We start from the raw sequence: 15000 nt of genomic DNA, 5'->3' as shown, positions 1-15000 counted from the left end.
AGTACACACTGCCATCTGGGAGGAGGAGAATTGTAAAATGCAGAGTTCTTAAGAGGCAGCGCCCAGGAGAAACGTCTGGCTGCAGAACTCAGACACTTGTCTCTTTTCACCAGCTCCATCAGAGCCTTAATTCTTCCCACATGGCTGTTTTGAGCCTTAGTCTCTTTCAAGTGCAACCCCTTAATTCTTGCCCTCCATGCTGGCACTGAAGACGAGGTACCCCTGTCTCTGACAAAAAGCTAAAGTACCCGAAGTGAGGTTTTGAATCAGTCACAAATTTATCATTCTTCTACTGAATTTTTTTTCTTTTCTGAAGTCCTATTTTTCACATAGACAGTGTTCTGTGAAGTGTATTTTCCCCCCCATTTCTGTTATTGTGTAACTTGTTGTAAATCAAGTTGTCTGACAGGAACCTGTTTTACCTGTCTGGTTTTTCGATATTCCCCATTCTTCTGATTTCATTTGTTAACTGTAAATATAAATGATTTTAAGTGAAACTAAGTGTTTATATGCAACTTTCCCTGCCGAAGTAAAGCCTTCAGCTTAGATTTCTTTCATGTATTTTTACCTGATTCAATACCTGTAGTCAGAATTGCAACCTCCATGCTAAGTTCAACATCTTTTCCAGGTAAAAACCTTAATATTGCTCGAATTCTTGTAGCCTCTAAGGCACAGGATCATTGCAAGCCTACGGCACTTGCAGCTATCCAAACGGTGCAGTACTTCTGGTGTTTCATAACGAATATCACTGATGCTGCCGCCCCTATCACAAACCTCTTTTGAGGGAAGCAGCCTTTCCGTTGCACTCCTGAGTGCGAGAAAGCATACGATCACCTCAAGGCAGTCCTAATTAGCCAGCCCGTTCTCCACACACCTGACTTCAACTGACCCTTCTGTGTGGCAGTTGATGCCAGCAACATTGGCACTGGGGCAGTCATGTTCTAAGACAAGAATGAGGTTAGGCACCTGGTAGCCTACTATTCCAAGAAACTCAAACCAGCTGAAACTAGGCATGATCTTGGCAATCAAGCAGTTTGAGTCCTATCATGCCGATCACAAATTCCCATAAACTGTCTATACATATCATAACCCCCTTAAGTATCTTACGACTTTGCAAAACCAAAACAAATGCCTAATGCGTTGGTGTCTCGACCCCCAAGATTACAACTGGGGGATCAAACACATTAAAGGTATGGGTAACAAGATAGCTGATGTCCTTTCCAGGCATCTCTAAACAATTACTGAAGTAATAACCTGTCCCCTGCCCTCCCGGCCCCTGCTCTTTCCTTGTGAAATGTGGCACTCCTGCCAGAGTGGTTGAATTAGCACTCCTGAAGCGTAAGATACTTCCTTCCTTGACTCTATTCTTTCCTTGTAATAAAAATCCTGAGTCCCCAACTCGCAAAACTTATGTAATTACATGCGTAATTGTACATCATGTACATAGATAAGTGCCACGAGGCACCCGCGATATTAGTGCAGCGTCTGGCACAGTGCCGCCGTATACAAGTATCATGGCATCACCTAACATAAGTCCACGCATACTTCGTTGTAATGACTCATCAAGGCAAACTAACTGCATGACTTGGGATTCGCAGAGATAACTTTATTGTTAAGTGCATGACTAATTATAGAACCCGCTTTACAAGCAATATTCTAACCCCATTTCATGTTGTTAGTCTAATTCGTGATATGATAAGATGTCAAATATTTTTATTTTTGAGTTTGATATAATGCTGCCATAGAGTAACAACAAGATGAATATAACAATTGAATTTCCGGCAGCCCAATATTCTGTGATAACGTACGTTTATAAGTAATAAAGAATAATTTGCAATTGACTCGCAGAATTAATAATTTTTAATAATTTAGTAAGATTAAAAGGGGGAAGTAAAGAGAGATAATAGCTAATTCAGTTGAGTTGACTTAATTGTAGACAGTTCCACCCGATTTAAGGCATGGAATGTCATCTTGAACGGGGAGGTGTCACGAATGTCACGAGTGAGGCCTCTTCTAAGTCACCTCTCCTCTAAGAGTGCCATGATTCCCCTTATAGACTTGATTTGCTTTTATTCAACTGAAACAACGATATTCATGTTAACAATACTGCTGACTAGCAAAGACAGATTTTGGGAAAACATCACCCCTTCCAGGAAAATCTCTCATTCTTCACCTCTTAAAAAAATCTTTTAATCCTCTTCCTTGACCTAGTGACTGCTCAAGCCTTTCTTCCAGGTACCGCCTTTTTGGAAGGCCAAATCCCCGCCAGAGGTGCAGACGAGCCGGCAAAGGAAATAACTCAACAAGAGAAAGTACTCAAGCCTTATCAACGAAATCACCACGTGGCCAGGGCCCACCACATGGTCCAAAAGCATGGAAAACAGACTATGAGGCAAACAGACACTGCCGTCTGGGAGGAGGAGAATCGTAATCCGACGAGGTCTTAAAAGGCGGTGCACATGAGAAATGCCTGGCTGTGGAACTCAGACACTTGTCTCTTTTCACCTGCTCCATCAGTCTTGATTCTTTCCACATGGCTGCTTTGAGACTTAGTCTCTTTCAAATGCAACCCCTTAATTCTTGCCCTCCATGCTGGCGCTGAAGACACCCTGTCTCCGACGAAAAGGTGAAGTACCAGAAGCGAGGTTTTGAATCAGTCACTAATCTATTATTCTTATACTGAATTTATTTTCTTTTCTGAAGTGCGATTTTTCACAAGACCTGATTTGTTTAGTGCAGTGAGTAAATGTTCAAAATTTCACACATGTATACCAGTGCCTAGAATCAAGTTGAATTTGCATCTTCTGTGCAACCCCCTCGATTCCTTTAATTATGCTACCTAGTTTGTGTAAGTAACCGAATGAGTTCTCTATTGTAGACAGAGTTGGTAGCTGTGGGATCAGCTCTTCACCTTGTGTTTGTGCCATAGGCATAGCCACTGCCCCTCACCCAACGGTATTCTACGAAGTGTATTTTTCACCCATTTCTGCTATTCTGTAACTTGTTGTATATCTAGTTGTCTGACAGGAACCTGTTTTACCTGTCTGGTTTTTTGAAATTCCCCATTCTTCTGATTTCATTTGTTAACTGTAAATATAATTGATTTTAAGTGAATCAAAGTGTTTATCTATAATTTTACCTGTTGAAGTAAAGCCTTCAGTTTAGATTACTTTTATGTATTTTTACCTGATTCAACACCTGAAGTCAGAATTGCAACCTCCATTGTAAGTTCAACACCCTTCCCAGGTAAAAACCTTAATATGTATATGTATTATATATGTATATATATATATATATATATATATATATATATATATATATATATATATATATATATATATATATATATATATATATATATTATAAGATATAAGCGTATCCCAGTGAAGCCACGTGTATCTACTGTGACTTTTTAAGCACACACACACTCACACACACACACACACATATATATATATATATATATATATATATATATATATATATATATACAGGCAGTCCCCGGTTTACGACGGGTCCGGCTTACGACGTTCCGAGGTTACGACGCTTTTCAAATATATTCATCAGAAATTATTTCCTGGCTTACGACGCATGTTCCGGGGTTACGACGCGTCGTACGCCGATCCGACGGAAGAAATATGGCCCCAAAACGGCAGAATAATCATAATTTGAAGGTTTTTTTGATGTAAAACTCAATAATAATGCAGTTTACATCGTTTTCAATGCACCCAAAGCATTAAAAGTAAGGTTTTCTTATGATTTTTGACGATTTTCGACGATTTTCCGGCTTACGACGATTTTCGGGTTACGACGCGGCGCAAGAACGGAACCCCCGTCGTAAACCGGGGACTGCCTGTATATATATATATATATATATATATATATATATATATATATATATACATATATATATATATATATATATATATATATATATATATATATATATATATATATATATATATATATATATATATATATATATATATATATATATGTGTGTGTGTGTGTGTGTGTGTGTACATATATATATTTCTTAAAATCAATGACAATTGGTATTTTAAGAATCATTTGATCTTGATGAACTTATCTCAAAGATATTAGTATCTGTTACAGTAATTCCACATTAGGGATGGATATTTATTTTCACTTGCCTTTAAACAGTGATATTTTTTCAATATACATTTTTAACACAGTTTTTGCATTATGCAAAATGACATCACTGATTTACCCTTTAGATCGACAATTTACATGTAAAAAGTGTCATTTTAATCTATCTCTCTTTTGTAGACTAAGAGGCTTATTTATAGTTCACCTCCAGAGGTATATTGTTTAAGAAAAGAAAAGGTAAGGGATATTTATTCATTGCAAAGCATGTGGATAGTAATAAAATGTAAAAAACAATATAATGCATACTTATGATTCTTGACGTACATTTCATTAAATTTTTATATGCTCTACAGAGTTGTTGATTACTTTCCTTCGAGTAGAAAATACTTTTAATATCCCCTAGCTTTTGTCGTCTTAAACAATACGACTCTGGAGGTGAGCTGTAAATAAGCCTCTTAGTCTACAAAAGAATGGTGGATTAAAATGACACATTGTACTCGGAAAGAATAGATAGCAGATAAGTGATGTACATAACACAACGGAATCAATACAATTTTTACTTGCTTTTTTTTAACTTGACTTCCGCGTTTGTCTGTCTGTCTGTCCTGAAATCTTGTAACTCAATTTTCGACCTGTTTCCTTCGTCCAATGGACTTGAAATTTTGCATGGTCACTCATGATTAGTAGGTCACTAGTGACCCTACAGTGACCTCTCCCAGTATCTCAGTGTTTTTATGAAACTCCGGATTTTTCACAACTTCTTTGACTCGGTAGACTCTATCTTCTATATAACCCCTCCCCCATCCTCTTCCATCCCCTTTCCCCTTCCTTTTTCCATCCCCCTCCCCCTTTCCCCTAGCACATGATCAAGTGTTAATTTAGCTGTGTCCTCCCCTCCCTTCCCTCTCCCCACCCCTTCCTTTTCCATCCCCCTCCCCTTCCCTCTTCCGCCTTCCCTCCTCCCCATCCTCTCCCCATTCCCCTATCCCTCTCTTCCACCTTACCCCTCCCCTTCTTCTTCCCCTCCCCCTCCTCCCCCCCCCTCCCCTCCCTGAGCAGATGCTCAAGTTTTAATTTAGCTGTGTCCTCCCCTTCCTTCCCTCTTCCCTCCCCTTCCCTTTTCCATCCCCTCCAATTCCCCCTCCCCTTCCCTTACCCATCCCACTACCCCCTCTACTACCCCTCCCCTCTACTTCCCCCTCTCCACCCATCCCACTACCCCCTCCCCTACACTCCCCTCCCTATCCCCTTCCCCCTCCCCTTCCATCCCTATCCCTTCCCCCTCCCCTTCCCCTCCCCTTCTTTCCCTATCCTCCTTCCTTCCCCCCTCCCCTCTCCTTCCCCTCCCCCTCCCCTTTCCCTCCCTTACCCCTTCCTCCTCCACCCTCCCTACTCTTTTCCATTCATCTCCTTCCCATTTTCCCCTCCCTCCCCTCCCCTCCTTGTCTCCCTTCCCCTCCCCTCCTCTTTTCCATCCCCTTCCCTCTTCCCTTCCCCCCTTCCCTTCCCTTCACATTTCTACTCCCTTCCCTTTCCTCCCCTTCCCCCTTCCCTCACTATCTCCCCTTCCCTCACCCTCCCCCGTAAACGGATATCAGTTTCGTTAACTACAATCACAAATCGGTTACAACTTCTGTCAAAACTAAAAAGGATAAAATAAAAAATATAAATTTTTCATAGAAATGCTTTTAGTAAAATGTACTAAAAAGTAAAAATTACGTTTTTGAGAAACACTGGGATTTTCTTACAATTAATCATGTCTACAAAAATAAAAGCGTGGGCCCCAGACATGGAAGGAACTGCTGCAAGAAAAGAAATAGTTTTTTTTTATTTCTTGTAGCAGTTCCTTCCATGTTTGGGGCCCACGCTTTTATTTTTGTAGACATTATTAATTGTAAGAAAATCGTGGTGTGTCTCAAAAATTTTTTTTTTACTTTTTAGTGCATTTTAATAAAAGTATGTCTATAAAAATTTTTTTTTAATTTTTTGTATTTTATATTTTTGTCAGTGTTCTAACACTCCGAGGATAGATTTAGCATTTTAACGACAGAATTACCTGAGCGACTGAGTTCTGGTACAGTACATTATCCTAGTGTCTTTTGTTGAAAGTCAACAGTCCATAATTATTTTGAGTACATAGGCTAAACAAGTCGACTGCTTAAAAGTTAAGCACAATGTAATAAAAAAGATAGGACAATGAATTACAAAATAATAATAATTTCAGAGCATAATTCTAAACTTAAACTCTAGGAACGCTATTACTTACAAAGTCCTGAGATTTACCAATCCAAGAAACGTCGAGTTCTCTAAGTGGGTCAAGAAGTTATCGCGGAGGTCGAGAATTCGAAGTCGATTCAGGTGTAAAAAGATGCCTTTCGGGAGATATGTGATGCTGTTGTTACTCAAGTCTCTGGGAAAAGACGGGGAATGAAATCTCTTGATAATTTATTTTCTCAAACGTCCGAAAAAACATTATTGGAAAAGAACAAAAATTATCAATACAAATTGGTTTTATTTCTTTCTAAGGTTATAAGCCACAAGGAAAGAATTAATGTCTCATAACAAAATGATAATTGAATGAAAGAACCCGAATCGTGTTAATGGGATTTAATGTGAAAATTGTACATAGCTAAGGTGACGATCCTAAAAATGGTAATAATTTGTTAGTAAATAATATTGATTATAAACCAATGAAAAGACTGTACACATTTCGAAACAAAGTAGATTTGCATCTAACGAGGTGAAGGCTTCATAAGTTGAGAATCTTCTGCTGACAAGCTTTTAACACGAAAGACAAGATTTATCACTACAGTAATGATACCCAAGGTCTTGTGATGGCTTTTTGGCCTAAGAGACAACTGACATGTGAAATCTAATTCCACACTCCAAGCCAGTATCACATGGTAGCTAGAAGGGTGATATATATATATATATATATATATATATATATATATATATATATATATATATATATATATATATATATATATATATATATATATATATATATATATATATATATATATATATATATATATATATATATATATATATCTTGCTGCCCAAGAAAACTCTGAATGATAACTGATAAACTCTCTCTCTCTCTCTCTCTCTCTCTCTCTCTCTCTCTCTCTCTCTCTCTCTCTCTCTCTCTCTCTCTCTCTCTCTCTCTCTTTCTGTTAAGATAGTTGCTTCAGTTACATTGCCCATCATTTTTGACATTTTATATTTCACCCCTTCTCACCCCCTATTCCTATCTGGGCTGAACTTGGACTTAAAGGGCATCGGGAGTGTCACTATCCTTCTCAGCGACCTTGAAAACTATGGATTAGACACTAATATCTGTAGTTTTCGGTTGTCACCCCCTTCTCACCCCTTCTCAACCCCTTTCCTATCAGGAGTGAACTTGGACTTAAAGGGCATTGGGAGTGTCATTATTCATCTCAGTGACCTCAAAATCTATGGATTAGACACTAATATCTGTCTGTCAGCCCTTCCCACCCCCTTCCCACCCTGCTTCCTATCAGGGCTGAATTTGGATTTAAAGGGCATCGGGAGTTTCATTATTTATCTCAGTGACCTTGAACACTATTGATTATATACTAATATGTCGTTTTCTGTTATTTTTACATGTCTCTCCCTTCCCACTTCCTTCTCACCTGCCCTTCTATTGGGGCTGAACTTGGACTTAAAGGGCATCGGGAGTGTCACTATTCATGTCAGCAACCTCGAAAACTATGGATTAGATAGTAATATTGTCGTTTTGGGTTATTTTTACTTGTCACCCCCTTCCCACACCCCACCCCACTTTGTTGCCAGTGATGTCTTACCCCCTCAGTATTCTTTTCCAGATAGCAAGTCATATGTATACCAAGTTTGGTTGAAATTTCTCAGTGCTTTTCAGAGTTATTCTGGCACATAGACACACATCCATTTTTATATATAAATATATATCGTAAAATTCCTGATTCTTATTTAAAATCTATAGCATTCAGTTGAAAAGAAATACCATCTGTTTAACCATAGTCGAGAGCGCACGACAAACAAGACGAGAGGTACCTTTGTTGATCGGTTTAGAAGCTTACATTTATGATTTTATCATTGCCTAACCCTCCCTTCGAGATTGGAGAGCAGAGCTGATCTCTTGAATCGATACAGGAAACCGAGAGAGAGAGTCGCCATTGTCTGTAAAACATTCTAAGATCGGGAAGGTGCGGCCACGTAGAAAAAGCAATTCAGCACATCTGTTGAGACATTTAAATCCTTCCCTTAACGTTCACCTCATGTTTATGGTTTTGCCTGGTCCCTGTCATTTACTGCAGGTTCCGCTTTGGCTTCCCAAACTGCCCTGTGACAATGGCAGCTTGAGAGCGACAGTTCTGTAAGTAGATGGTTAATTTGAGATCAAGCCAGTAAAGTGACCACCGCCCTTCTAAACGCCCTATGCAGACCACATGTCGTGGAAACTAAGGTTTGGCAGCTCAGATGAAAACTTATGCCATTACTGTTTTTTTTTTTTTTTATTAGGCTTCTAATGAAAGTGTCTGTAAATTGTGTTTAATGCCAGCTTCAGTTTCATAGCTATACTTTAGGAAACTTTCATTGAGTAGGTTCTTCTTAGCCCAAACACTTAACGTTTTTAAAAATGAGACGTTTATCAACACGGTAGTTCCACATTCGCCCCGCCCGAACGGTCTTAGAGTGATTGACAGACTAGAGATTAAAAACAACTGTCACCTGAGAATCTTCAGTGTTCGATCTTGCTGCCTCCATTATCCTCTTTTCTGATGTCTGACTTCATGACGACAAGTCGAAGTGAAGCCTCGCCTATATAAGCTTCAAAGCGGTTGGGCACAGTGACCTGACCAATGAAACACATGAAACTTCCACAGACTTGCCCACCTGAAATTTGAAATCCAACCAATGGGAGGTCTCTCCTCCTATGGTCTCTCACAAGTATCCTTGCATAAACCTTGAATGTTGAAACTTACAAAGAAGTCAGATGGACGAGAAGAACAAGTAGGAGTCACAAGACTACCGGGTATTGATTCCAGTGTGAGACAATGAAGAATAGAACGTAAGAGAGAGAGAGAGTGCTCAGCAAGGCGGAAGTAAGATAAATTTCAGAATAACTCTCAATCTAGAGTGAAAGAAGTAATTCCTGTTCCGGGGAAACGTTATTGGAATTCTTATCAATGTTGAAGTAGTCCACTAATGTTAAAAGCGTAATCATTAAAGGATCTTTTGTTTCGTCTGACTGAACATGATCTTTTTCATTTCTTGTTCGACATATTTATATAAAGATTGACTAGAATTTAGTAAGAACTTACCAAAGAAGTACTTATGTATGCTGTTTATTACTTCACCATTAAAATTGGCGTTTTATCATAAGAGACACGCGTATCTATGTTCTGCACACTGAATTCTGGATATCAGTAGTTTATGAGAGCATTTTCCTTTGTACCAGTGTAACGCTGTAGTAACTAACTGTCAGTAAAACGTATTATCACACTGTAAAGTGCCAAGATTAGGGATTACCACTATTTTTGTGGATTACAATAATAAGTGATATATTTTTTGACATTCCTAGATTAAGGATGTGTTTGAAGTGACTGATTGCCTGCCTGAAGTAACAATTTAAAAGTCTGTTTACACAAGATCAGTACAAATAGGAATTAAAATTTCGGGTAATTAATCAACTGCTATGTCGAAACAGATCAGCGGTTTGTCAGTTACACTGAAGTTCACTCAAGAAGCGTGAGGAAGCAAAGTAATAATGTGAAGCCTTCAGTCACAGTTCTTTTCTCTAGACGAATTAATGTAACTTTGCCTTTAGCAAAATAACTCTTTGATCCTATAGAAGACTTCCATACAAGATGTTTCATTTAGTTCCTTTCACATCAGATCGCCGCAGTTGTGAACGAACGCATTGCTCAAGCAGAGCATGGCTGGGTTATTGCCTTGCATTTTGTGAAACTATGAACAGATTAGTACGTCATAAGGTAGTCCCATTCGCCCTATTATCCGAAGTTTAGCCCCTTCCTCCGGGAACTAAAACCATTCGAACTCTCTCATTCATGGAACCGAAGGTAATTTTAATTCCAGCTATTGTTTCCATGTAAGCGTGCCGAGGTTAATTTGAAGAATTAATTACTGTGTCCCTTTGTGGTTAATTACTGAAACATTGTGGTATCTGTTCATTTTTTGTGAGCAATTAATTTCATCATTGTACGTCTTCCATTCATATTCATTCTTTTATGACTTTGGATATATTTTTTTTGTATTTTTCTTTTTTATTCAGTTTTTATGTGCCTATTTTCTTTCATTTATTCTGTGGATAAATTTTACTGTTTGTGGGAATAAAACTTTTAAAAAAATTAAAACCCAACGGCGTCATGCTTAGGTTGGTTCTCCTTCTCTTACTACTCTTCATTACCATTTTGTCCATCAGGAGCTGGTCTTTTGTTCCCCTACACTTCCTTCTGCAGCCTTTCTGTTGGTAGGGAATGGTGTTTGTATCCTCTAGGTAGTTGTATAGCCTTTCACTGATGATACCTGTGAGCAACTTCCACATTACTGGTAGGCAGGTGATAGGCCTGTAGTTACCAGCTATATTTCCCTTGTTCTTGTCTTTCTGTACTAAGGATGTTTTCCCTTTGGTCATCCATTTGTGCGCATGGTGGTTTGTGATACAGTGCTGAGGCTGTTATGCTATTCGTGGGGGGTGTAGGGCCATGTAGTTTTTGAGCCAATATCCATGGACTTCATCGGGACCTGGGGCTTTCAAGTTCGGCATTTTCTTTAGTTGGTATCTAACTGTGTCTGTCGTGATTTCGGAGAAATCTTTGTTTTATTCTCCCCATTTCTTCTGCCTTGACTTCCTGGAGCCATGTTGCGTGCTTGTTGTGTGATACCGGGTTGCTCCACATGTTTTCCCAGAGTCTCTTACTTGTCTCGGCTTCAGGAATTTCCTGGTGGTTGTCTTCCCCTCTGAGTTGGCTGTATAGTCTTGTCTGGTTGGTTCCGAAGAGTTTGTTCTGTTGGTATCCTTTATTCCTGTTCATGTACCGTTGGATCTTATGTGCTTTGACTTTAAGCCTCTGTTTTATATCTTCTGTATTATTATTATTATTATTATTATTATTATTATTATTATTATTATTATTATTATTATTATTAATATATTTTGTCTATCACAGTCATCCTGTTCGGCTGCGTGGTTTATTATTATTATTATTATTATTATTATTATTATTATTATTATTATTATTATTATTATTAACCATAATGAACACCCATTCACATTGAGCAAGTTAATAGGCCATTAGCTTGAATACCAAGCATTCATAGGGAAAACTTCTGAAAATCTATGAAAAGGATGCAACAAAAATATATAGAATATTAATATCTGAAATATGCGGTCAGGAACGCCGCATTATTACAACCTTAAACAGTCTTATTTGCAATGGCAACATTTGACCATCGAGATTCAAACAAGCCTTCAAAATATTCACTCTGTCGACATAAAGTTTTTTTTTTTTTTTTTTTTGCAGTGTTCTAATGGTCTTAATTATCGTAGTTTATTGTAGAGTCTGTTTTTGTTTCTACTCTTCCCTCTTTATTTACATCCGTACAGTGCAACAGTGCAACATCTCCTTGCAGTACTAGTTCGGATTCATCGCTGTGTTTTCGTAATCCCCAGCCATTTTCTGGCTCACTGTCCTTCTCAATCCCCCGTTCACCATCATCTACACTGTTACACAGTCACCACTTCCATCACGTAATCGCTTTTCAACCATTCCTCTTTTTACTTCGGTAAATTTCTCCATGGGTTTCGGTCCATTTAACATCTCTTTTTTTTTTATTAAATAAATTTCTACAATAACTTCCGTCCATTTACTTTGTCTAGTCCTTTTTTTTTTTCGTGTTTATGAAAAAAAACCCTCAGCTGAGTCATTGCCTACACCAGCGAAATTTGCAATACCATTCGCTAATGCGTGGACATTTTTTTTTTTTTTATTCGACTATGGGATTTCGCATTGTCGAGAGGTAAATTGAAACTCCATGGACTCAGATAAGTTCGTCAACAAATCTAATATTCAGAAACCAACTGCTTGTATTACTTTATCCAGATTACAATTATAAATAATCTTTTGGAACTCACTGTCACGTTACTCACCGCAGATAAACAGAACATGGTTGTAACTAAAACTGATCAAGTACTATTGTATTTTAAAACTACTGTAGTCATGTCGTCAAAAAGAATATTATGTAATATCAAGAGAGGCACTCCCACCTCTGTTGATGCTGCTTGTCATCCCGAATATCTGCCCCAGGGAACCACATTCTGCATACGTAATGTAAGGGGCAATGAAGAGAAAGGCTGGCCCGGGCTAGACGATGGAAATTCTAAAGGCGGAAGGTGTATGCGTCGACAGTTATTCGTTAAACATAAAATGTATATGGGTTCAAATGTAACCAGTGAAAAATTATTCATTTCGACACCCTTCCACAAATTCTAATGAAGGAATCAAATCCTGCGGGCGAATTGAAAAAACTGGTCAACTAATTGTCAACAACCCACTAAGCTTTATCATTTAATGAAAGAGTTCAAAGAGTTCGTGAAGTAGTAATACCTCGATATATATACAGCGTATATATATATATATATATATATATATATATATATATATATATATATATATATATGTATGTATGTATGTATATATATGTGTGTGTATGTGTATGTGTGTTTATACACACACACACACACACACACACATATATATATATATATATATATATATATATATATATATATATATATATATATATGAATGTCTTTTCCTGTAATACTACAGTGTAATATGAAAATAAGAAGGCCCATAAAACACTATTTAAACGTTGAAACCATATATTTCGGGCACTTGTTTCTGTGCCCCTGTTCACTGGTAGAATATGGACAGGTGGAAAGTTACAATGGTATATATACAAAAACATGAAGGTGTGGCCTTAGGCCTCCGATGTTAAGGAGGTGGCGTTTCTTAAGAAGGAGGAGATTGACCAAATTCCCTAGTGGTTTTTGGCCTCATTAGCTCCCGTTTGGCGATGGATCTGGCGGTCGCGTTTCTTGGGTCATCTTCTTCAAAAAGGGTGCGAGGATTAAGGTGTCAATGGCGTCCGATTTCCAATGTCCTCCTGACAGGTTCATATTGTTGGTTTGATTGATGATAGCAGATTCCAGCATCTAAATGCCTTGGAGCAAAATAACAACAAAAATTCGCTCCCGAAAAGATTCCAAAATGCATTAGTTAGCTTAAGAAAAAGGGGGGATATCATCATCACAAAATCTGACAAAGACGGGAAAATAGTTCTGTTAGACAAGGAGACATACATCAATAAAGTTCAAGAACTTCTAAACGATGCGGAGACCTACGACAAATTAACGAAAGATCCCACAACAAATATTGCTGCTCAGTTTAACAAATCAGTTAGAACCATAGGGGCAATAAAAAGACATAGAATTACTAGAGACATTCAAGGTAATCAACCCTCTCTCCCTATTTTTACGGCCTCCCGAAAACACATAAAGATGGGATTCCTTTACGCCCCATAATATCTAGCAGGGCTCTTTCATGTACAAATTATCAAAATGGCTCGCAGACTTGTTATCACCCTTTCTAGGAACCTTCTCATCCTCCCACGTCAAACATGCAGAAGATTTCATACAAAAATTTAATAGTTTAAACATCCCCTCAAACAACATCAAACTGCTCAGTCTAGACGTCGATTCATTATTTACTAAAGTCTCGATTGCCGACGTGTTGTTTTTCTTAGAGAGGAAGTTACAACCATATGAAGACCATTTTCCTCTGGGCATAGATAAAACTTTAAAACTTATCAACCTCTGTGTAACTAACAACGTGTTTTCTTTCAATGGTAATTTTACAAACAAAAATTTGGCTGTAGCATGGGAAGTCCCCTATCACCCCTTCTAGCAAACTTGTACATGGAATATTTCGAAACAGAACTTTTGTCGTCTATCAAACCCCATAACATGATCTGGCTTAGATATGTAGATGATATCTTTACTTTCTGGGACAATAGCTGGGGGACTTTAAGGAATTTTTAATAGGCTAAATTCGCTAGTTCCGACCATAAAATTTAAAACAGAATGGGAAAAGGACGGAAAACTGCCGTTCCTAGATGTACTGATCATAAGAAAACAGAACAGGTATGCATTTACAGTATATAGAAAACCCACCTTCGCTGTCTCCTACATTCATTTCTTAAGCTACCACGACGTCTCCGTAAAAATCATGGTAGGGTGCAACCTATTCCTCAGAGGACTTAGGATATGTTCAAATGAGTACCTGGATCAAGAATTTAACACGATCCGCCAACACCTAACGCAACTGCTCTATCCACCACACATTATCGAGAGGACTATTAATAAAGCAAATAAAATATACTACAGAGGTCCCACTCACAACAGACAAATAGATTTCAACAACAAAATAAAGCTTCCATACGATGAAAACATCCAAAAGGCCACCGAGCAACTCAGTTCTGATAATCCTTTCATTTTCCATTATCCCAAATCCATCGGGAGTTCGCTCGTTAACGTATACTTAAATAACAAAAGGGAAGAAGCCGGAGTTTACAAGATACCGTGTAGTAATTGTCATGACATTTATGTAGGCGAGACAGGTAGATCGCTCTCGCAAAGAATAACAGAGCACAAAAGATCAGTACGTTACGCTTCGGAGAGTTCGGGAATTTTCCTACATATTAGAAATACAGGGCATGTCATTAACTGGAGTGGGGCGGAGCTGGTTTTCAAGAGTAGCTGTCCGTACAAAAGAAAGATGCTGGAATCTGCTATCATCA

General features: G+C 38.2%; 1 protein-coding gene across 1 annotated transcript in view; it reads right to left on the bottom strand.

Moving 5' to 3' along the window:
* LOC136843185 (G-protein coupled receptor GRL101-like) overlaps window positions 1-15000 on the bottom strand; it is a 191500-nt gene that overhangs the window by 60270 nt on the left and 116230 nt on the right. Inside the window, exon 17 of the mRNA XM_067111258.1 lies at window positions 6377-6520. Within this exon, the coding sequence (XP_066967359.1) occupies window positions 6377-6520 (144 nt within the window). The remainder of the gene's footprint in view (window positions 1-6376; window positions 6521-15000) is intronic.

The sequence above is a fragment of the Macrobrachium rosenbergii genome, chromosome 11 (genome assembly GCF_040412425.1).
Source record: "Macrobrachium rosenbergii isolate ZJJX-2024 chromosome 11, ASM4041242v1, whole genome shotgun sequence".
In the NCBI taxonomy this organism is placed as follows: Eukaryota; Metazoa; Arthropoda; class Malacostraca; order Decapoda; family Palaemonidae; genus Macrobrachium; species Macrobrachium rosenbergii.
This window is presented reverse-complemented; position numbering and strand designations above follow the sequence as displayed.